Source organism: Pangasianodon hypophthalmus, chromosome 21 (assembly GCF_027358585.1).
Source record: "Pangasianodon hypophthalmus isolate fPanHyp1 chromosome 21, fPanHyp1.pri, whole genome shotgun sequence".
Taxonomy (NCBI): Eukaryota; Metazoa; Chordata; class Actinopteri; order Siluriformes; family Pangasiidae; genus Pangasianodon; species Pangasianodon hypophthalmus.
This window is the reverse complement of record NC_069730.1, coordinates 4,042,561-4,064,671: the sequence shown is the minus strand read 5'-3', so window position 1 is coordinate 4,064,671 and position 22,111 is coordinate 4,042,561. Positions and strand designations below refer to the sequence as shown.

General features: G+C 36.8%; 1 protein-coding gene across 11 annotated transcripts in view; it reads left to right on the top strand.

Moving 5' to 3' along the window:
- The window catches only part of LOC113543058 (muscleblind-like protein 1), a 115,779-nt gene extending 93,927 nt beyond the window's left edge, over nucleotides 1-21,852 (top strand). For 4 of the 11 annotated variants that reach the window (XM_026941022.3, XM_026941021.3, XM_053227682.1 and 1 more), the window contains 8 exons: nucleotides 1,322-1,522; nucleotides 10,014-10,253; nucleotides 11,561-11,614; nucleotides 12,315-12,465; nucleotides 15,932-15,967; nucleotides 16,538-16,629; nucleotides 18,564-18,631; nucleotides 18,722-21,852. In XM_026941022.3, the coding sequence (XP_026796823.1) occupies nucleotides 1,322-1,522; nucleotides 10,014-10,253; nucleotides 11,561-11,614; nucleotides 12,315-12,465; nucleotides 15,932-15,967; nucleotides 16,538-16,629; nucleotides 18,564-18,620 (831 nt within the window). In that variant the 3' untranslated portion in view covers nucleotides 18,621-18,631; nucleotides 18,722-21,852. The remainder of the gene's footprint in view (nucleotides 1-1,321; nucleotides 1,523-10,013; nucleotides 10,254-11,560; nucleotides 11,615-12,314; nucleotides 12,466-15,931; nucleotides 15,968-16,537; nucleotides 16,630-18,563; nucleotides 18,632-18,721) is intronic. The other 7 variants (XM_026941026.3, XM_026941023.3, XM_026941024.3 and 4 more) reach the window with 7 other exon arrangements.
- Nucleotides 21,853-22,111: the final 259 nt, after the last annotated feature.

Sequence of the window (22,111 nt, the reverse complement as noted above, 5' to 3'; positions counted from 1 at the left end):
GGTATATGAATAAATTATCATATGCACTTAAAACCTGAACATCGTGTTCACACACCATCTGCTTTATTTTTTCAGACTATGACACCCACCACCAGTTTCATTCAAATGGTAGCATATGTATGCTGTAATTAACACACAGTACCTGATATTCAGCATGGTAGTTAGCATGGTCCTCTAGGCCTTATGCATGTATAATACTTTTATAATTATGCTTTTCTACTTTATATCTTTTATTCACTTGCATTTTATTCACTTTTATTCACAATATGAGTTTTTTTCCTTTCAGATAAAGTAACTTGAGATTTTATTGGCACTTAAATGTGCTAACTATTACTATTGCTAATTGTTATTGTTATTATTATTATTATTATTATTATTATTATTATTGTTGTTGTTATTAGTAATAAATTCCCCTCTCAGTGTGACAAGTGCTGTTCTCTTTTCCTTTTGTTCTGAGTTCTGATGTGGTTTTGTTTTGGTTTTTGGTCTTGTCTGCACCCCTGTCTCATCATTGGTATGTTACCTAGTGTGCTCACCTCTTCTGTGTTCCACTTTGATTGGTTTGTCTGTTTATACCCTCATGTTCTTTTGTATCATTGCAAGGTCACATTCTGTGTAAGTGTACCTGAGCTTTATATCCTGCTACTCTTTAATTGAATTTTGATTTTTTGGTACACCTGTATAAAGTACACATTGAGTTTATGCCCTTTCATCCTGCCCTAAATAACTGCATGTTACATTATTATTATAATATCAATTGTCATTTAAAATTTTTCAAAAATCATACTTCACTTAATAACTGTAATGAAAGTGCATATGGATTAAAACATGGGAAACCTTTAATGGTTCTACACAGAGTGTTTTCCTGTCAAAAAGGGTTCCAAGTAGAGGTTAAGAACCCTTAAAGAACCCCTTTTCTAAGACCTTATTGCTCTATATATTGTTAGAGACTTTTTATAAACACTGTTCTTTGTACAATTTAAGAAAGGAAAGGTGTATATTGTGACTTATAGTGCAATACTACACTGGAACTGGTGCTATTGTGCATTACTGTCTACACTGTTCTTATGAACAATTATAAAACTTGTGACGCCATTAACTCATGCTTTATAAAGTGTTATGCATGTAACCGTGACTATCTATAAGCATTTACAGTATTCAGGCTGTACAGATGTAATACGAAGTATTATCAATATTATTATTATTAGTAGTAGTAGTAGTAGTATTAGTATAAACAGAATTCATATAGAAATTATGCAGTCAGATCAGGACGTTTCTCGATATGTATGCTAATCTCAGGATATCTTGTGTCTCATTGCAGCCCATGTTCTCTGTTACGCCCAGCCTGGCCACCAACGCCACAGCACTGGTTAACCCGTATCTGGGCCCCGTGTCTCCGGGCCTGGTGCCCACCGAGATCCTGCCCAGCGCACCTGTACTAATGACCAGCACCCCTAACGTCCCTGTGCCCGCTGCAGCTGCCGCCGCCGCCCAGAAGCTCATGAGGACAGATCGGCTGGAGGTGAGTACGGTTGCGCTTCAACCTGAATCTTTACTGAATGTTAAATCCAAATATTTCTCTCAGGACAACGAAAGCAGAGCCCAGTATATTTGCCAAAAGTTTTAGTTTGCTTCAGTTTGAATCTAGACATGTTTAAAACTGGAAACATTTAAACTGAGCTCAACGGTTTACATCATTAAAGAGTTAAAGGATGAGATAAGATAGAAATTTTGGCTCTTAGGGTCGTCCTAGTTGTGATTTTCTAATTTCAGAACATTTAATGCTTGCTTATTCGTTTAAATTAAACTATTCGATTAATATATACTACAAAACCCAAGAACCCAAAGTCATTACCCAGGTAAAGAGGGTATTAATCAGAGAAGCAAACAAGAGGATAAAGGTAACTCTGAAGGAGCTGGAGAAATCCACATCTCAGATGGAAGAAGCTGTTCACCGAACAACCATAGCCCAGAGAATCCACAAAGCTGGGCTTTTATGGAAGAGCCGCCATATGAAATCCTGTTTGGAGTTTGCCAAAGACATATTGGGGAATTAGCAAACATGTTGAAAAAGATTCTCTAGTCTGATGAGACCAAAGTAGAACCTTTTGGCCCCAAGAACACAATCCCCACAGTGAAGCACGGTGGTGGAAGCATCATGTAGAGAGTTATCCACGGCCTCTTGGTTGCCTCTCTGTCTAATCCACTCTTTACCCTACTGACATTTGATGGACAGCCTGTGCCATATTCTTACCACTTTTAATAATCTGTGGGATGTTTAAAGTTTGGGGTATTTTTTTATAACCAAACCCTGAGTGATACTTTTTCCAGAACTTTGTCCCAGACTTGTTTTGATAGGTCTTTGGTTATCATCGTGCTGTTGATTTAGGTATGTTCATTAACAAAATCTGGAGGTTTTCAGAAACAGGTGTCTTTATATTGAGATCACGTCACTGTTTAATTGCACAGAGACTTCATTCAACTAATTATTTAGGGGTTTTACAGTAACGGCGGCGAATACATATGCAATAACAACCTTCATTTTTATTTGACCCATTTCTATTTCTAAACAAAATTGCAAAATATATTGTTTTTCTCCACATTTTGATATTATGGGCTATTTTGTGTAGATTCATGTCATAATCCCAGTTACGGTATCTTGCATAAGTATTCATCCCCTTGAACTTTTTCACATTTTGTAGTGTTATAACCAGAAACTGAAATATTAACATGAAACTCAATCAGGATGGCAAACAAGAACATATGGTGTGCGTTATCTTTTTAATTGCTTTTTCTTTATTTCACAGCTAGCTAGAGCATGTAACATGTTATTGCAGATGTATATATAGTTCAGTCTAATGGGAGTCACTAAGTACAGAGATAAAATGACAAAAAGTAATACATTTGCACTCTATTTCTGTATGACTGAGAAAAAATGCAGTGAAAGCCCAGCTTTCAAAATATCAATTAAACTGTAGTCATTACCAGTGTGAAAATAAGGCCCACTAGGCAAAACGAGATTATTTCCATGACTCATAGTTACATGACTCTTATGCTCTGCTTGTTTATTAGCAGCTGTAGCTGGAGATATGTAATTAGGTGCATCACGCGTGCTGTTTCGATGCTGCCTCTTGGTTATGTGAAGTGTTCCTCCAACCATCACGCTTTCTTTTCAAAACACCTCACCCTTTCAACTAGCACTCATCGCCTGTAATAAAAGCAAAAAAAAGAAAAGAAATCTCAAAGGCCTCCTATGTATTGTTCCAACAGTTCCTGTTTGTTCGCTTTAATTATGCATTATGGCATTCATTCATTGGACTGATCATATTTCATTAACATAAAATCTTCATTAAACACACTCGAGCAAACAGAGGAAGGATGATACATGGATTTCGGCGTCGGATCCGAACGTGGTGTCTGACGCTTTTTGAGGTTACGAAACGCTGAGAAAACAGCTCATTATTCTTTGAACAGTCATCATGTAGACAAATCAGAAACGCATCACTAATTCCACCCACTGCTGTTTGCCCATAATTATTAATTGGACAGCAAGTCAATCCCGTGCATAATTCATGCACCGAGAGGAGATCGCTGTCAGCAAAATAGCAAAGGATGCCGCTGGGAAGTGGGCGAGAACACGTGGATTAGAGTGTGCTAATTAGTGCTAAAAAGCTATACAAGTCTCCGCTGACCAGCAAAGGAATTAGCAATGTAAGGAGCTTGAATGTGGGGTCGATGGAAAAAAAAATAGGATGAACCAAGACAGCCCTAATCAAGCCTTCTAAGCCTTTCTGAAGTTAAATGGCCGCTAATTCTACTGAGAATAGTGCAGCACTATTCCGTTTATGAAGACAGCATTTGGAATCTCCCGCAGCCAAATTGTCTCCAGCGTATATCATTTGCAAAATAAATATCGTCCAAATGGGACTCTGCAGTGCCACATTCAGCTGTGTCTGAGTGCACTCGAGTCAACAAGGAAACCATATTCATTCTAGGCCATGACACAGACCTGTGAAAATATCCGCCCTGTAGAAAAGGGAGCACTATTTTAGCTGCCAGCATGTCACTCGAATATTGCAGCAATTTTTTTTTTTTTAATTATCTTCCATTCTCAAAACAGCAGGTCAATATTGCTTGTACTGTTCCTTTGATAGAGCTGAAGTAATCACCTTGTCTCTGAGGAGAGGTAGTTATCTATATTTTTCAACACAAAATAAAATCTCAATTTAGCAATGCCATTCAAACATTGTGGGATATTATTCCATCTCCAGCTTAATCAGATTTCATACACGGACATCTACAATAAAGAAAACAACTAATAGAAATTTTTGCAACTCATGCCATTTTGAGTCAAGGCTATGAAAAAAAAAACAGTTCCTAAATGTTTGTGACTGCAAATGCAAATCCTACCATAACAGCTTGAATATACATAAGTCTATGTAATATATCTCATTATGAGATTACTATAAAATTATTTAGATGATTAAGTTTATTTATAGATATTTTTTGCTCATTTCAGGTATGAAATTGTTCAATTGCGTAGGCAGATACATCTGCTTCTTTCAAATATTAATAGGAAGAAGCTGCCAATGGAATATGACAATTCAGAACCTTGGAATTATAAGGTTTTATCTTCTATGAGAGGGAAAGATTAAAAAAAAAAAAATTTAAAATTGAAAAGTAAAAAGAAAAAAGAATTATTATTATTCACATGTGCATGACAGCAGAACAGGACTGAAAAAAGTATATATATATATATATATATATATATATATATATATATATATATATATATATATATATATACTTTTTTCAGTCCTGTTCTGCTGTCAAATTGTATATATATTAAAAGAAGAAAAAAAAAGGTTCTATCTGACAATTCTGTGATTTTAACAAAGTTTTGACCCACAAAAACTCAAACAAAAAAAACCCTCAAACAAGGTTCTTGACCTTTATTCTATTTGTTAATTAACTTATTTATTGCTTTTTTTATTATTTAATATAATTTTCAATTATATTTTGGAATAAAAGTAATAACATTTAAATAACTGGCTAAAACACGGCTAAACTAGACTTCGTAATTTTAGAGTTATTTTACAGTAATCTATAATATACTTCTTTCATTTTGCTTTTTTACATACTCTTAATGAAATATAATTTTTTGTATAGTTTATTTCGTTTTATTTTATTTTCTGCATACTTGTTTTCTGATTTTTTCTTTCTGAACCCACTGTTAAGGGCTGCTACATAAAACCTTTAAGGACTCCCTCAGAGGGACAACCGAAAGAACCCTTTAGGTACTCGATGGGATGTCACCTGTTCTTCTAGCGTGTCTCTCAGAATCAGAGAGTATGTGATTAAGATCGAATTACAGTCACACAGCAAACCAGCAATGTCACTAGGACTCCATTCAGTCCCCATCTGCCTATAACTCTGAGACAGAGAGGAAAAAAAAACACAAGGGAGAGAGACTGAAAAATGCCCCTCGGTTGCTCTCTCCGTCTCGCCCATCACACTTCATGCGCTTTAGTGCCAGAGACAAAGCTGTTTGCCAACGGTGCTAAAAGTGAAGCGGAGAGGAGTCTTCATCTAGAATGCCACATCTCCATAGAGACAAAAACATTTTATTCTTCCGCTCTCTGATTCTTTCTTTCTCCATCCCCCCAGCTCTGCAACACTCTCGAAAACCTTCTGACCCTCTCCATTGTTTTTATCTGGTCCTCACTCTGTGGTGTTCTCTCTCTCTCTCTTTCTCTCTCTCCATCTCTCACCGTATCGCACCCCCCCTTCTCGCAGTGTCTGCCTGACAACAAGGCTGCCTCCGTCTCTTTAAAAAGCAGCCTGAGCTGGAGAGCGATGCGAGTGCCCAGCAGATTTCATTAGCTTTCTGTCGGCCATCAGTCAAACAATGACGTCGTTTATGAATCGAACCCACCGAGTGTCAGGATGGTTTCAGATCAAAATGTCCCTCAGTGGTCATTTTTCCAGCATGTTACAATCATCCTAATAGCAGAGGTGCCAACATGTACAGTTTAGCTGTAGGATTTGTGACTCCTTGCTATGGGGAATACCTGAAAAGCAGCGGTCAGAACAAACGCCTGTAAACTTCGCCTGTTGGAAAAGCCAATTCACCGAAGGGGAAAGGACATGGGATGTGAAAGATGCTTTTGCTTCTGGTTTAGAACTACATCAGATCTAGATCAACGTTAGATCTAGGTCTAACTTTGATCTATGAATTTGCCTGGTTGGTTCAAAGTACATTGTGCTGTTTATCAGTCATGTTGTTAGCCATCTCATGTTGTTAGCATGGAGCCATAAAATTCTATTTTTTATTTCTGCTTGCTAGGATCTTCCTTTTAGCAGTGTTGGCACCAATGCAAAAGGGTCATTTGGTAGGGTTTTTTTTCCAGATAATATCCAGAAACAACATCTAATCCATGATATGCTGAAGTAAGGAGACATTTATTTAGCATTTTTGGAAGGAGTCTCCAGTGTCACTTCTTTGTAACAGTCACCACAGGAATGTTTTCAGAATAGTCTGAGTTTCTTGGTAACATGCTGCATCTATTCTGTCATTCTAACTTCAAGAGAAAGTGATGGAATGACTGTTTATAGCTGCTCTAACAGAAGTGATAACAGAAACTAACTTGTTTCAAGGATGGTCCACATTATATGTAACTATAAATTGATAAAAGTACAACATGCCATTCTTTAATAAATAAAAAATTGTAATCGTTGGCAGATTGCTGTGATATAAGAGGAATAAAACACTTACATAAGGTTGTGTCATGACACTTTCTAAGCTGACTCACTTTGACAGATGACTTTGTAGCTCAGTGTCCAAGTCACACGGTGATGATGTGGCAGGTGAATTTTTCTGAAAACCTATGACAAGTTACACTGCAATGTAATGAGATATGCACAACCTGATCCTCAAGTGAAGTGACTTTTAATTATACTGTTTATAACATTTTCTTTTTGTTCTTTCTTTATTTCTTTATTTCTTTATTTATTTAACAGGAACAATATGCATTAATCAGCATTGATATTTATGATGTAAATATGTCAGATTTAGTCAAATGGCTCATTTTCATCTGCTGTTCCTGGGCAAAAAATCCAAAAATACTGTATATGACACAATATACTGTATATGACACTACATCTGAATGTAATATATATTTTTTCTGACTGTGGTTTGATGGTTAATATTTAACACGTCACTACTATGTGACTGTGACAGAAGAGAAGATCGCTTCGCTCCAAAAGTTCATTTTCATGAAATTGGAAAGTGAAATGTTGATAAAAATGTATCATTTGAAAAAAAGACTTCATAAATATTTATGTATATTTATGTCAGTTATGAAAGGTTTACGCATGTGTTATGTAGCTCTGTGAACGCCACTCTCAAGGAAAATGTTTATATTGCTAATGAATGATAATATATGCATTTTACCATATTATTATTGTTATTATGATTAACAATTTTCTTTGGAAATGGCCTGCTAGGCATGTCCACTGATAAACAGTAAGCGAAATGTGAAGGTTAAAACTATATGTGTGTCTGGCCCCAGCTGTAAGACTCATCCAGACTGTGTGTGTGTGTGTGTGTGTGTGTGTGTGTGTGGTGATTCTGAACATAGCCAATGCGCAGACATTGTGTTTGTGGACGTGATTTATGGGGATTTGTCTAGATAACGTCTTTCAGGTAAACCCGCCGCTCAGAAGAGCAAAGCCTCGCTGCGTAAAACACTAAACACTCTTCATATGTGGTGTCTGCCCCCTACTGGCTAAGTGATGAAATGACCGATCAGATGCTTTAGCACTGGTGTTGGACGGGGAGATCGGTGGAGTTTGAACAACGGCACACGGTTGAGCAGAGTTTTATCATTTAATCTGGCTCAGAATGGAGTCATTTTAAACATTTACCCTATATAGAATAATATTTCAAATGATCTTTGGGACAGTTTTTAAATTCTGACTAACATCTTCACATGGCAGTGAATCCCCAGGGCCTCCTGGAAGCTCAGGTCTAAAAAGTGGCGTGAAATTTCCTCAGTAGTTTAACCTCTGTGTGTAGTTCATATCTATAACAATATCAAACTCGTTTGCATGCCTGAAGGCGTGAATTGGTGTTAAAGCATTGGGGTAAAGATATTAGAGACGGCAGTGTGAGGAGAAAACAGAACTTGGGAATCAGTGTCATGTCACATTGTGATATTTGCAGGTAGAGCTCAAGAATACTTTATAGTGATAAACCTTTACATGATAACAAAATTATTATTATTATTATTATTATTATTATTATTATTATTGGGTCCCTGGAGGACTATTGGTTAGGCCTTGGCGCTCTCACCGCCGTCGCCTGGGTTCGATTCCCAGCCAGGGAATTGACCACACCCACTGGTGATGCACACAACAGTGCACTCCCAGAGCCGGTCCCAAGCCCGGATAAAACTAGGGAGGGTTGTGTCAGAAAATATGCGGACCAATGATCTGCTGTGGCGATCCCTAAACTGGATCATCTGAAAGAATAACAACATTATTATTATTATTATTATTATTATTATTATTATTTACTATAATACCAGAATTTTTGTTAAGAGGATCACATCAGTAGCATTTCTCAGTTTTTTTCCTGGGAATCTTCTGTAAAAAGTGCGCTTGCCAATTTTGGTGAATTTAAACAGTAAAATAGAAACTTTCAGAAAGAAAACAGTTTGTCCAGGGTGAATAATTATGCGCTCGTCTCACTGCCATTCAGTGGTTAGTATTATGGTTAGTTATCCAGTGGTTAGTATTACGGTTAGTTATTCAGTACCACCTTGCAATGGTGCTCACGCAGTGGCCTTAACCCTTAGATGTGTCCTGTATCACCTGTAAGTCATTTTGGATAAAAGTGTCTGCCAAATGAATAAAAAATAACCTTTTTTTTAATTATTTTTTAGCTTGTTCAGCTCATTTTGACCTACCTGTGAATAAGGAGCAATAAGAAGTGAAAAAGTGTCTTGCAGTTCCTCCATCTCTTCTTCACATCTGTCATGAGGAGAAGCATGTGAAGGATTTATGAGTGTTCATAAGTACATTCTACTTGGGAATTGGAGTAAAATCAAAAGAGATGATCAGCAGGCCCAGCTGGCATGTCGTGGCAGAACACACTAACTAGAGCTTTGACTGAGGGAAAAACTTGTTCAAAGTGATCAGACTGAAACATTCTCTGTTTTAGACAAAACGTGGTTCAAAAATTAACCAAAACATTTGATTGGACATTAAATCAGGAGCCGTTATTCTCAGTATTCTCTGTTGTTTTTCTTTCGGTGTGTGTTCTGTATTTCTCTCTATTTCTCTCTGTCTCGTGCTCTCTCTTTCTTTCTGTCTCTCTTACACTGTCTCTTTCTTGTACTTTCTCTCTCTCTTTCTTTTTCTCACCTTCTCTCTTTCCTTCTCTATCTATCTATCTATCTATCTATCTATCTATCTATCTGTCTATCTGTCTGTCTCTTACTTTCTCTCTCTCTTCTTTCTCTCTTTATATATATTTCTTTCTCTCTGTTTCCTTTCTCCCTTTTTTCTCTCTTTCACCCTCTCTCTGTTCTCACTATCTCTCTGTTTGTCTGTCTTTCTCTCTTTCCATCTCACTCGGTTTCGTATTTCTGTCCCTCTATTTCTTTCTCTCTCTTTCTGTTCTATAAGTCTGCCACCCCCTCTCTCTCTCTCTCTCTCTCTCTTTCACTCTTTTTTTGTCTCGTTATTTGTCTCATTCTTTCTTGCTCTCTCTCTCTCTCTCTCTCTCTCTCTCCTTTCTTACTCTCTCACTATATCCCTCTGTCTCTTGCATGCTCTGACTTTCTGTTCTATCCTTCTCTCTCTGTCTCCCTACTTTGTCTCTCTTTCTCTCTCTTTCTGTCTCTCTGTCTCACTCTCCCACTGACTCTCTCTGTTTGTCTCTCTCTCTCTTTCTCTGTGTGTGTCTCTCTCTCTCTCTCTCTCTCTCTCTCTCAATGATTGACACTTAGGTGTGTCGGGAGTACCAGAGAGGTAACTGCACGCGAGGTGAGAACGACTGCCGCTTCGCTCACCCATCCGACAGCGCCATGATCGACACCAACGACAACACAGTGACCGTGTGCATGGACTACATCAAGGGCCGCTGCTCACGCGACAAGTGCAAGTACTTCCACCCTCCGGCGCACCTGCAGGCCAAGATCAAGGCCGCGCAGCACCAAGTCAACCAGGCGGCCGCCGCCGCTGCCATGGTAGGTCGGTGCCAGTCCCTGCCCAGTTGTACCCACTTCCTGCCCGCTCCTTTAGCGCCATCTCAGGCTCTGCTCCTCCTCTTCCCTATTTCTTAGAAAATGTAACACCAGCAAACTGCAATTGTGCCTGAGCTATGGTGACGGTAATGCAGTATGTGCTAATGTAGAGGAACTGGTGTGTTTGCTTAACCCTGCGCATATGTCACCTGTTATAACTGTGTTATAACTGTTATAACTGCAGACTGAACTATAGCAGTGGAAGAACCTTCGATATACAGTGGGTCCAAAATTCCAAATCCACTAACAAGAATTGTTTTTATTTCATCAGTCCTGAAATGAAATGTAATGAAATTTTTCATAAATCTTGACATACTTTAGGGTAAAAACACTGCAAGTGCTAGCAGCACTGTCAAGAAAAAATGAGGACCAAGGAACCAAACCAAAAAAATAAGTTTGTTCTTGTTATCACTTACGGTGTAGCAGCTATAAACATTTGTTTCCTCACCTGTCACTCTTTGTGCTCGCTCTTAAAACCTGTAGCTTGTCACGTTCCGGAGAAACCACAAAGTGTAAAGTCCTCCGTCCTGAAGTCTTCTCTGGAATGTTTAGCTGTTTATAGTCACATGTAAAGTTGCCCATTTAAAGGAATGCCTGCGAAACAAAGCTTCTGTTATCACTTATGTTATGGCAGCTATAAATGGTATTTTCCTCAATTTCTCTTGAAATTAATCAGTGTATGTGGAATGTCCACCATACGAGTCCCTACGTGAACTGTTACCATAGAAACGACAATGTATTAGAACAAACACATTAATCCTGTCATTTGGCTTGATGATGAAATAACACGAGGTCTGTGGAGTGGATTGAGACTTTTGGACCTGGTTGTATTTCCTGACTAAGTTTTTTTTTTTTTTTTTTTCACTCTGTCTTCAGCAGCATAGCACTTTTTATATGTTAATCAGTTTACAGACAGAAAGTAAAATCATTTATTTGTGTAAATAAATGCAAGGCTTTATAGACAGACTGTCTCGCTGTTATGATGTTTCTTTAGCGCAGTAACCCTTAGCACATGACATTTTAGTCCTTTCAGTAACTAATTGTCATTACTGTGCATGCCTTAGTCTTGTTATTTGTTGTATATTGCATTCTGGTGATTTGTTTTTTTTTTTTTTCTTTTGTTTTTTTTTTTTTCTCACCTACCCAAACTGCACTGCTGCCCCATGATGCACCTCTGCTTGCTGTTTATGTTAATGCGCTTGACCCCCATTGGCCCATTGCCATCATGTGCTCGCTGCCTGCTAATTAAGACTCAGTCGGCTGTCAAATCACTGAAGCGACCCCTCGAGGCAACCTTTGACCTGGTACTATGTCCTTTCACCTTTTAGCTTGGCATGTAGCTCTGTTGTAGAAACTTTTTTATGAACTAAAACATAAAAAAACAAAAAAGGGGTGATTAATTGATTGTGCGATTGCAGTGAATTGGGCCGAACCTGTTTGCGAATATATATACGAAATGGAAATATTAATATAACAACAATCTGCAAATCAATAACAAAAAAACTTTTTTTTGGTTGAAATTTTGGTAGCTGCAGTCAGTTCATCACCTCTACTGATACAAAACAAGGTGTGAACATATTTAGGTGTTGTACAGAGAACTAAAATAGATTTTAATGTATTTTCTACATAATTTGCATGGACGTTGCTGTTTTTTTAAATATGCATGTCTACCTTGGGGGCGTAGTGGGGAAAAAATTAACATCGCTTATATTTAATCATGGAGCTAGCAGTGCAGTTTACATTATTATTATTATTATTATTGTTATTATTATTATTATTATTATTATTTGCTTTACACATTTAAAGAAAGCTCCAAAGCCTCCACTGTTAAATACAATTCACGCTTTACATAATTAACTGTAGTACTATTTTAATAATAATGTAAATAAATTTTAATGTAAATATGTATTTTGTATGAACATATATTTTTATTTCATCTCATAAATAATATTCCCTCCCTCCATTTTTTTTTCTCCCTCTCCATCATCGTGCTCTGTTCCTCAGGGGATTCCGCCCGTTTTGCCTCCATTACCAAAGAGACCCGCACTTGAAAAAACCAACGGTGCCACGGCTGTGTTCAACACTGGCATGTTCCAGTACCAACAGGCCCTGACCAACATGCAGTTCCATCAACAGGCGGCTTTCATACCATCAGGTAGGTCACTCCTGCTTTCACCTTTCACCTTTCACCTCTGGCACTAATATACTGACCCATGTGACTGCAGAGAGCCAATCTCAAGACTTGCATATGTAAGGAATAAAACACTTGGCGGTGTGCCGTTATAGGAAAATCATCAACGGTGTTGATGTGGATAAAGCGGAGTTACTACTATCAGTCTGACGTTGATTATTTTCCAAGAGCAGCACACCCCGAAGTCTTTTATTCTTCTTATACCCCAGCAGTATGCCAGCAATTGCCATTTTTATTTATTAAAAAATGATATCCTGGGCTTTTTATTGATTTATATTTACATTTAACATTAACAAGTTCATTCCTTATATCTTTGCCATTATAGCAGCTATAAAAAGTCATCATAAGATTAAAAAAAAACATACAGCTTGTCTTGTTACCTAAAAAAGGCAAATTCCTCTATCACAAAGTGCTGACACTGAAGACTCTTTCCATAAATGTTAAACAAACATGTCCTCACGGAGATCTTCACCATATCAACGATTTTACATTCTTATTTGTTAAATATCAAATTTGTTTATTATTAGATTTATGTGGAATGTCCACCATACTTATCTCTGTGTAAATTGTTACTATAGAAAACATTTTTATTTTACAAAAAAAAAAAGTGCATTAATATAAACCTTGCAGCCAGCACTGTAGTCAGAGCTGCTGTTATGTAAAGACTAACACACAACAGACTGTGCTGTTATACGAGAATAATGCATGTCAGGGGGGTGTGATGCGGCATGACGCGTATGCCGAGTGCCGATAGCCCCCTGAAGTGCGTTATCTTTTCGTACAACAGCCCAGGAAAGAGTGTGCTATTCCATTAATACCACAGCGAGTTGCCAACAAGTAAAATGTTTAATTTAATGTACGAAATATTGCACATTTTAACGGTTTATAGTTAGATTTAATGTTCTGGAATGTCCAGGAGACAAGTTAGTTCCTGTTCTCACTTACGTTATAGCCGCAATAAACAGACATTTTAACAACAGCCTCTCTCTCTCTTTCTCTCTCTCTCTCTCTGTCTCAAAACGCAACCTGTTATTTTACAGAAAAACCAGAAAGTGTAAACTCCTCTGTCCTGAAGACTTTCCCATGGGAAACTCTGACTTTTACAAACAGCTTACAACCGAGACTCCTCCCATAAATGTTAAATAAATCTCCTAAAAAACTGTCACCAGCATCAATGATTATAATTTTTACTTTGTTAAACATGTTTTTTTATTCATTTATTATTAATTTGTGATTATGTGGAGTGTCTGCCATACAAGTCCCTGTGATTGAGCTGTTACTATAGAAACAATAACGTATTAGAATGAGTGCATTAATATTAACCTACAATTGTTTACTTTATAGCCGGAGCTACTGTCTGAGCCGTGCTGTTATACAGAAATAATGCACACCTTCTGACCAATCAGAATCAAGTATTCAGCAGTGCTGTAATATCATTACTTACTCTTTTCCTTTTCACTGACATAAATATTCAACCTGTTTTGGACTGGATTATGAAAACGATCACATCATTATAATCAGTATGAAGCTTATATTTATTTACTTGGCACATGCTGTTATCTGATTACAAGTGAAGTAGAATTCAATGCAGGCTCATAGCTGAGTAATTAAGGGCTAAGAGTCTTGCTCAAGGGTCCAATAGTGGCTCATTGGCACTCCAGAGATTCTTACAGATACTAATCCAGGATTATCCCTTTTCTAAAAGCTCTCACTACTTTTTCTATGCCTTATATTCAGGCGTGAAAAAAAACTTACATATTATACTTAAGTGAAAATATAAGGATCATGACAAATCCTAGTTAAAAAGTGTCCACACTTAAGTGTACTCAAGTATCTAAAAGCCAAAAATATCTGAACATGTTCCATTCAACATGGTCTCACAGCTGCAGTTCAATTTGTATGAAAACGTACGAAGGTTAAGGTTATTCGAACTAACTAAATTTGTTAGTTTTTACTAAATTTTTAATCAGACGATGCTTCCTTTTTTCATTAATATAACCTTAATGTATGAAGAGTCTTTGCAAAAAGATGACTGGTTATAGTATTTAAATGAATAAAGTTCATAAATAAAGTTAAATGTTAAAGTTAAAATGCACTTGATTGAATAGGAAACCAGACAAAAAACTATTTGAGTCATGATCTTTGAGATTTGTAACAAGTACTTGGAAAGTCTAAATGAAAGTGTGAGCAAAATATAGCTGAGTAAGAAAACAAGGCATTATTTTAATAACGAAGTACAATTACGTAAGTGCTTTCATTTCTTTTATACCACTGCACTGTTGAACTCTCAAATCTGATTGGTCAGAATGTGTAGATTAATTTTCTATAACAGCAGATCACGTGTTTATATCAACGCACTCATTCTAATACAGTTTTGTTTCTATAACAACCAATTCAAACATGGTCCATGTAAATTTACTTGTAAAACTTGTAAAAACTTGTAATCCTATGAGGTGTGATGTGAGGAGACATTTATTTAGCACTTTAGGAAGGAGTCTCCAGTGCCAGCTTTAAGTTTTCAGACACAGGAAAGTCTTCAGGACGGAAGAATTTGCACTTTCTGGTTTCTCAGTAACATTTTTTTCAAGAGAAAGAAAAAAAAGAGAGGGATCGATTGTCTATAACTATAAATGGATAAAAAGTATGACATCAAATTGTAATTGTTGGCAAATTGCTGCGGTGTACGAAGAATAAAACACTCAAGGACATGCTGTTATTGAAATATAATCAACTTCAGAGTGGAAATAGTAACGCTGCTTCATCACAAAACCCAGTCACTGATTATTTTCCTATAATAGCACGCCCCCAAGTGTTTTATTCCTTACACCACTCCTGCTTACATATGACTTCATGCTGTTTTCCTTTTAGTCCATGTTAGTGTATTTTTGAAATGTTATGTTAAATTTGTGGCTCTCTGCAAATCACCTTTGTTGCTTCATGTTGTGTTGATAGTTTTTCATTGTAATGCCTACATCATGTGAATACAATGTGACAATGCATTAAAGGAGCTACATGTGAGTTTGTTTGGAGAAAAAGTGAAATTTTGAAGTCGCACGATCATACGTTCATGTCTGATGAGTGCAAAAAAAGAATGATTAAATTATTCATTGTTTTTAGTTGTTTAATATTTTAAAATGAGCCTCACTTGTAGCTCTTTCCATGTGATATTACTAATATTTTGCCCTAATGGAATGTGCCGTGATGAAATGATCCACTCACTATATATAACAATCATTTATTATCATTTAATTTATGACGTTTCAATGATTTGTGAAGATTTATTCTCCTGCTCCTGTAACATTATTCTCCTTATCTGTTTTTTTTGTTTGTTTCCGTTCTAATGGCACGCGTGATGGGTTGTGTTGATTCTCCTCCCCTTCCCTCCTTCTGCCTTTCCACTTCACTTCCTGTTGCAATGCATGATGGGCAGGCTCAATATTGTGCATGACACCCGCAGCGAGTGTTGGTAGGTGCCGGCTTTCTTATTTGATTATCTTCAAGCCTCTTTTTTTTCGGTTCCCACACACTCACTCCATTTAGTGACAGATTGTGCATCAGAGGGACGAGATGTCAAATCACTGTGTTAATGTGACGCTAATTAACTCCCGAGTCATGACATTTACCTGACATTTTACTGAGAGGAAAAAACAAAGACTAGTGCTCAGGAATTTTAGAGCTTTTTCTTTATTGTGTCCTTTCCATAAACCTGTAAATGAGGTTAAGTGATAGCTGACAGATATCATGAAACAACAAAATGTTGCATAATTGAAGCAATTCTGCTATAATACTGTAGAAAATATACATGTATGTTCCATTTCATGGCTTCATCCTTGAGTGAAATGTTGCTTCCTTGCAATGGCAGCATGACACCCCACTAATGTGCCCTTTGACCTCACCTATGGCATGGCTTTGACCTCTTTGCGTAACCCCCACCTCAAACCATGCTCACCCGCCTTCACTGACAGTAATCAAATGGATGTCACATCTGCCCTATCCCGCTGTTCATTTTTGGTTATTTGGTTTTCCCTCCAAAAAGTTCCCATGATGCACGGTGCTTCGGCAGCCACTGTGTCAGCAGCCACCACATCCGCCACAAGTGTTCCCTTCGCAACAGCCACAGCCAATCAGGTTTGCTCCTTTACCGCTTTCCCTCTGCCTCTCATTAGTGCTGTAGTGTCTCCATGCTGTGTGGAAGTGTGCGTTTTGTGTTTGTGTGTGCATGTGAGTGCGTGTGTGTGTGTGTGTGTGTGTGTGTTTGTGAGAAAGAGAGAGAGAGAGCGAGAGAGAAAGAGAGAGAGAGACAATGGTGATGAGTGTGACAGCCTGCATCATAGCATCTGTACTGACCTCCGTCCTATTAACCTGCATGTGAACGCAATCATTAACCGCACAATGGCTTCCATGTAACATCTGTTTCCTGTTCACTCACATTCAGAGGAAGGACTCGTGTATAAATTGACTTCTTAGTTAGATATTGTAATCAGAATGTCTGATTTGTGAATTCAAAATTTGGCCCTGCTCTACCTGCTCTGACCAATCATAGGCATCTGTGAGCTCATGTATGTGGAAGAGGGTAGATAGCACTTTCCTCCGAATGTGTTACGCTGCACTGTGACGCAGCATGAGCAGCAGTTCGAAACGATGCATAATTGGCTTCACATGTCTCAGAGGAAACGCGTGTTAGCGCTCACCCTCAACATTTGGTAGCTGTCATGTGATTAGCTGGTGGGTGGGAATTGGCAAAATGACCAAATTGATTAAAAATTAAAGTATATAAGACAAAAATATAAAATATAAATATATAAAAATATAAAAGAATCTCATTCCCTCTTGTTTGGTTGTTTCCATAGGTATAAAAATCTATTATATATATATATATAATCTTAGCAAAGACAAATTATTCCAATATTTCTCATCATGAGATTATTATAATATAATAATATATAATATATAATAGCCTAGACATTTTTACTACCTTCTACCACATTTGTCATATTCTTTTGGCACACCACTTTGATTCTTTCTAGAAATAAACAATTGTAATAATTAGTGTTATCTAATGTTATATAGAATCTAGAATAGAAGATAAATCCTAAGTTTGAAATTAGTAGAAATATTTTGATTCTGATTGGTCAGAAGGTGTTGATTAATCTTCTATAACAGCAGCTCTGAGAGTCATTCCAGCTGCAAGGCAAATCATAGGTTTATATTAATGCACAATGTTCTAATATGTTATAGTTTCTACAGAAACAACTCATACACACAAACTCGGATTGCAGGCGATCCGCATAATTCAGATAAAGACTAAAAAAAAACATATTGTTATTTAACAAAGAAAAATATAAAATCAATAAGCTTTCTGTAAAGAGATTTTTATTTAACATGCACTGTATGTAAGGAGTCTCCAGTGTCAGAGCTTTGTAACAAGCTGCATTTTTTTTAGAAAGTGAGCTAATGCCTATTTACTGTATAGGAACTTGTTTTGTGGATGTTCTACAACATTAAACGTAACTATAAATGGATAAAAAGTATGACGTGATGTTCTTTAATGAATAGAAAATTATAACTTGGGAAGTTGCTGTGGTATAACGCTTCGGGACGTGCTATTATAGGAAACAAATAATCATTGTCAGGGTGTGTCAGGCTGCATGACACCATCCTGTCAATGATTATTGTCTTATAATAGCATGCCCTGAAGTGTTTTATTCCTAACATAATAATCTCATTTCACGTGATATAAAAAAAGGATACTAGGTTAATTAACACCATCAGTAGAAACTTAACAAGACTGTTTAATAATATAAATGCTATGTTTCACCTAAAGAAGACCCATTTGCCTGTGCTTTAATACAGCGAATGGAAAGAAATGTGGTCTTTTATGTACCTACAAAAAACAAAAGATTAGGAAAAATACAAGAAGAGTCACTTACCTCCCAGTTTTGAGGTGTGATATTCAAATCCTAAACTTAACCATGAATCACTGTGGTATAGAAATGCACATTTATTGCAAGTTGATCTTCAGCTCAATTTTTTTTTTCTATTGTTTCTCCCCCCATTTCTAGATTCCAGTAATATCTGCAGATCATCTGACTAGTCACAAATATGTGACTCAGATGTAGGACTTCAAACAGTAAGTTAACACACGTGTGAAAATTTAAGGCATTTAGATTTCACAAAACCAGTCACTTATTTTTTTTTTTGCTTCTTCATTTTCTTTCAGATCACATCCAAGTGTGCTTGTGTGCCGTCCAAATTTTAGGATCCACCCTTTACACACCAACCAAGAGCAACAGAAGATAAGAAAAATCATGTTACCATTCCCTGGAATGACGGAAACACGCATGCTAACACTGTTAAGGATTTGATATAGTTGAAAGTGAAAAAAAAAAAAAACCTCTTTTGATAATTTTGTTTTTTTTTTTGGTAGCGGGGTGAAAAGAGCATCACCGTCTGTCTTTTTCCGTCTGCGGATGGTACAAAGCATGTCTGAACCATTACAACGACGAGAAGTGCACGGTGGTGTCTCCTGTCATGTCTTTTAGTACAAATTTTTGGTTTTGTTTTGTTTCTGGGACGGAGGGAAGGGCGTTTTTTTTTTTTTTTTTTGGTTCTTTTTATGGTTTACAAACCACGGTGCACCTTGAAAACTCTCATTTAAATAATGTCAAAGGAACTTGCAAAAGAATGTCATGTAAGACTAGATATCGTGCATGCAGTGTTCCATTTGTGAGCAGATCTTTTATAGGACTTGATTGTAAAAAGGTGCAGGGAGGACGGAGGACACACACACGCAAAAATGACAACTGAATGTCCGAGATCTTAAACACAGCAGTGTTCCTTTTTTTCGAAGCACATCAAAGTGTCGATCTTCATGTTGCGGACTCCACATCAAGTGCCATAGACAGTACTTGCATCCAAAAAAAAAAAAAAAAAATACAATAGACTTATTATAGGAGTGTTACATGTTTGTATTATTATTGCCTTTAAGTCTCAAATGTGTTGTCTGGTTCTCTGTTTTATTTTACAATCTTCAGTATTTTGTTTTATTTTCATTTGTTACTTGCCCAAAAATCCCAAAAAAAAACCAATCGCCAAAAATGTGTCAATACTGAAAATTCGAACGTTGTTTTAGCTAGTTTTATTTACATTCTCATTTGCCATTTCTTTTCATTTTTATTTATTTAAATTGATTATTTTAGGTTCTCGAGACTTTGTGCAGAAAGACTCAAAATTAGTAAGGACTCCATTCGCACGTTCCTGGTGGGCAGCGTGCAGGTTGTTTTTATTTCGTTTTGTAATCCTAGTTTTTTTTTTTTTTAAATTACTTTGTATTATTGTTGTTATTGAGTGTAGAATTAGGTGTGAATGGGTTGTAATTCCATAAGTGGGAAACGAAAATAAGAGAAAAATAGTATTAATGGGTTTTTTCTATCTCTTATGTAAGGTCCACTGTTTTATTTTTCATGTTTGATCACAGGATGTGGGTGTTTTTTTTTTTTTATTATTATTATTTTTTTTTTATTTACTTCCTTCTCAGCCCTGTGTGGGAGAGCGATGAGGCCCGAGGTCAGAGATGCTACAGAAAGGGCTGTTGGGTAAAAAATAAATATAAAAAATACGACCCACTACACAGCGTGGGCGTACTGATGAGCGTCGGTGCATCGCTGCATCCGAGGGCAGGATTTTAATGATTGTATGATTCAATAGTAAACGCCTTAGTCCACCATTCAAGCATGTCGATGCTCATATTCCCCTGTTTTTTTTTTTTTTCTTAAATTATGGCTATGTTTTTCTTTCAGATTTTCCCCACAATTTTGCTTGTTTTTCAATTTGGTCACATTATTTTGTCTGTCTCATATATTTGTCCAGAAAAAGTAGAAATATTCTGTCATATAACTAAGCTCGGATACTGTTTTAGTATTCCATTTTGTCAAGTAAGATTTAACTTTTGTAGAGTGTGAAATATTATAAATAATGTGTTATTTTTTTGTTTGTTTGTTTGTTTTTTTTGCGTTCTTCACACTATACTCAGTTTTAAAGTTATGTAGTGCCGATTATTTGAGTATTGAATATTAGCATATTGAGTAAAACGGAAACGATTTTTATTTTTAGTGAAAGGTCATTTTTGTTTTGTTTGAAATCTTCGAACAAACATCTTTTATATGAATATATCTTACAACGAGGAAATAGTTGCCAAGAGACATAGCTGCTGTGGCATCAACCATGGCTGATATTGGAATAATATTTTAATGATCTTCTGGTTTGTAATTAGTCGTTCTAATTAGAGAGAGAAAAAAAAGATGAGTATAGTTCTTAGATGTTAAAGGTTGTTTTCTACTGTATTCATTTAAAAAAAAAAAATAGTAACTATCGTTCGAGTATTTCCAATCTCCCTAGACGTAAGGCCTTGTTAAAGGAAAAAAGCTGCATATGTGATGGTGATGGGGCAGATTGGATGGACGTGCGGTCAGGAGGGTGTGTGTTAAACCGGAAAAAAAAGGAAAACCCTTTTTAGGTGACGCCACACAGGTAATGTTGGGGATGAAGGGGACAAAAGTCGACTTTTTTTGCACTTCTGTACATAGTCAAAAAAGAAAGAATCGTGTATAATATTGAGATCTTATTTTGAATAAAAAATGTCTATAAATATGAGGAATTTTGTTAACGATATTAAAAAAAAACACACATACAGAAAGTCAGGCTGCTCGCAAAAAAGTGACACAGAATTCCGAAAAGGGCAAAAAAAAATTAAAACGTCGCTTTGCTTTTTTTTGTCAGCGGCTTGTAGCTTGCCAGAAAGCGTTCAGGTTGGAGGTGACCCTCGTCCTCCAGAGCAAGGCCCTATGTGAAAAGCCATGTGGCCTAAACCTGGTGGTTCCCCAACCCTGATCCTGATCCTGAAGCACATTTTAGTGTTTTTCTTACTCGAACACTCCCACGTTGACTCAGGAGGGGTCTATTTATTAGTTGATTCATTGGATCCGGTGTGTTAGAGCAATGAAAACAATAAAATATGTGGGTCAGGAGTAGAAATTTGGACCAGGATTGGGAATCACTGGCCTAATCTCACAATGAAATAGATCCAACCCAGATTTTCTCGTTTCTTTTCTGAGGATTGCATGTTAAAGGACGTAACATATACCACAAGAAAACTTCACTGAGTAATACTGAATAAACAACCATGTTATACAACTTATTTACAGTATACTTTGTAATATTAATGTAACGGACTAAAAAAAAAAGGACAAAAAAACAAAAGTGGTTAACAAAAAAAATAGATTCCTAGAGAGCATTTCCTCATCAAGGTCTTAGCTCTTATGGAGTAATAACAACTGTACATCATAGCTATAAGTAAGATCTTTCTTTTCATACGTCGTATTTTGAGTAGATGATGGATCGACAACCGAAATTCTTTGGCACTCTGAAGTATGGGTACCTGTGGTGTTAAGTCAGGAAATGTTTCGCGTCCATGTTGAGTTGCCAAATGGATTCTGTGTTACCAAAGTTGACTGTGCTTACGCATTTCCTGCTCGTTCGCGACTCGAGCCCGGATTTCCGTGGGCTTGCGAGTTCTTTTTCATCGGCTACAGGTGCACATTTGAGTTGATGA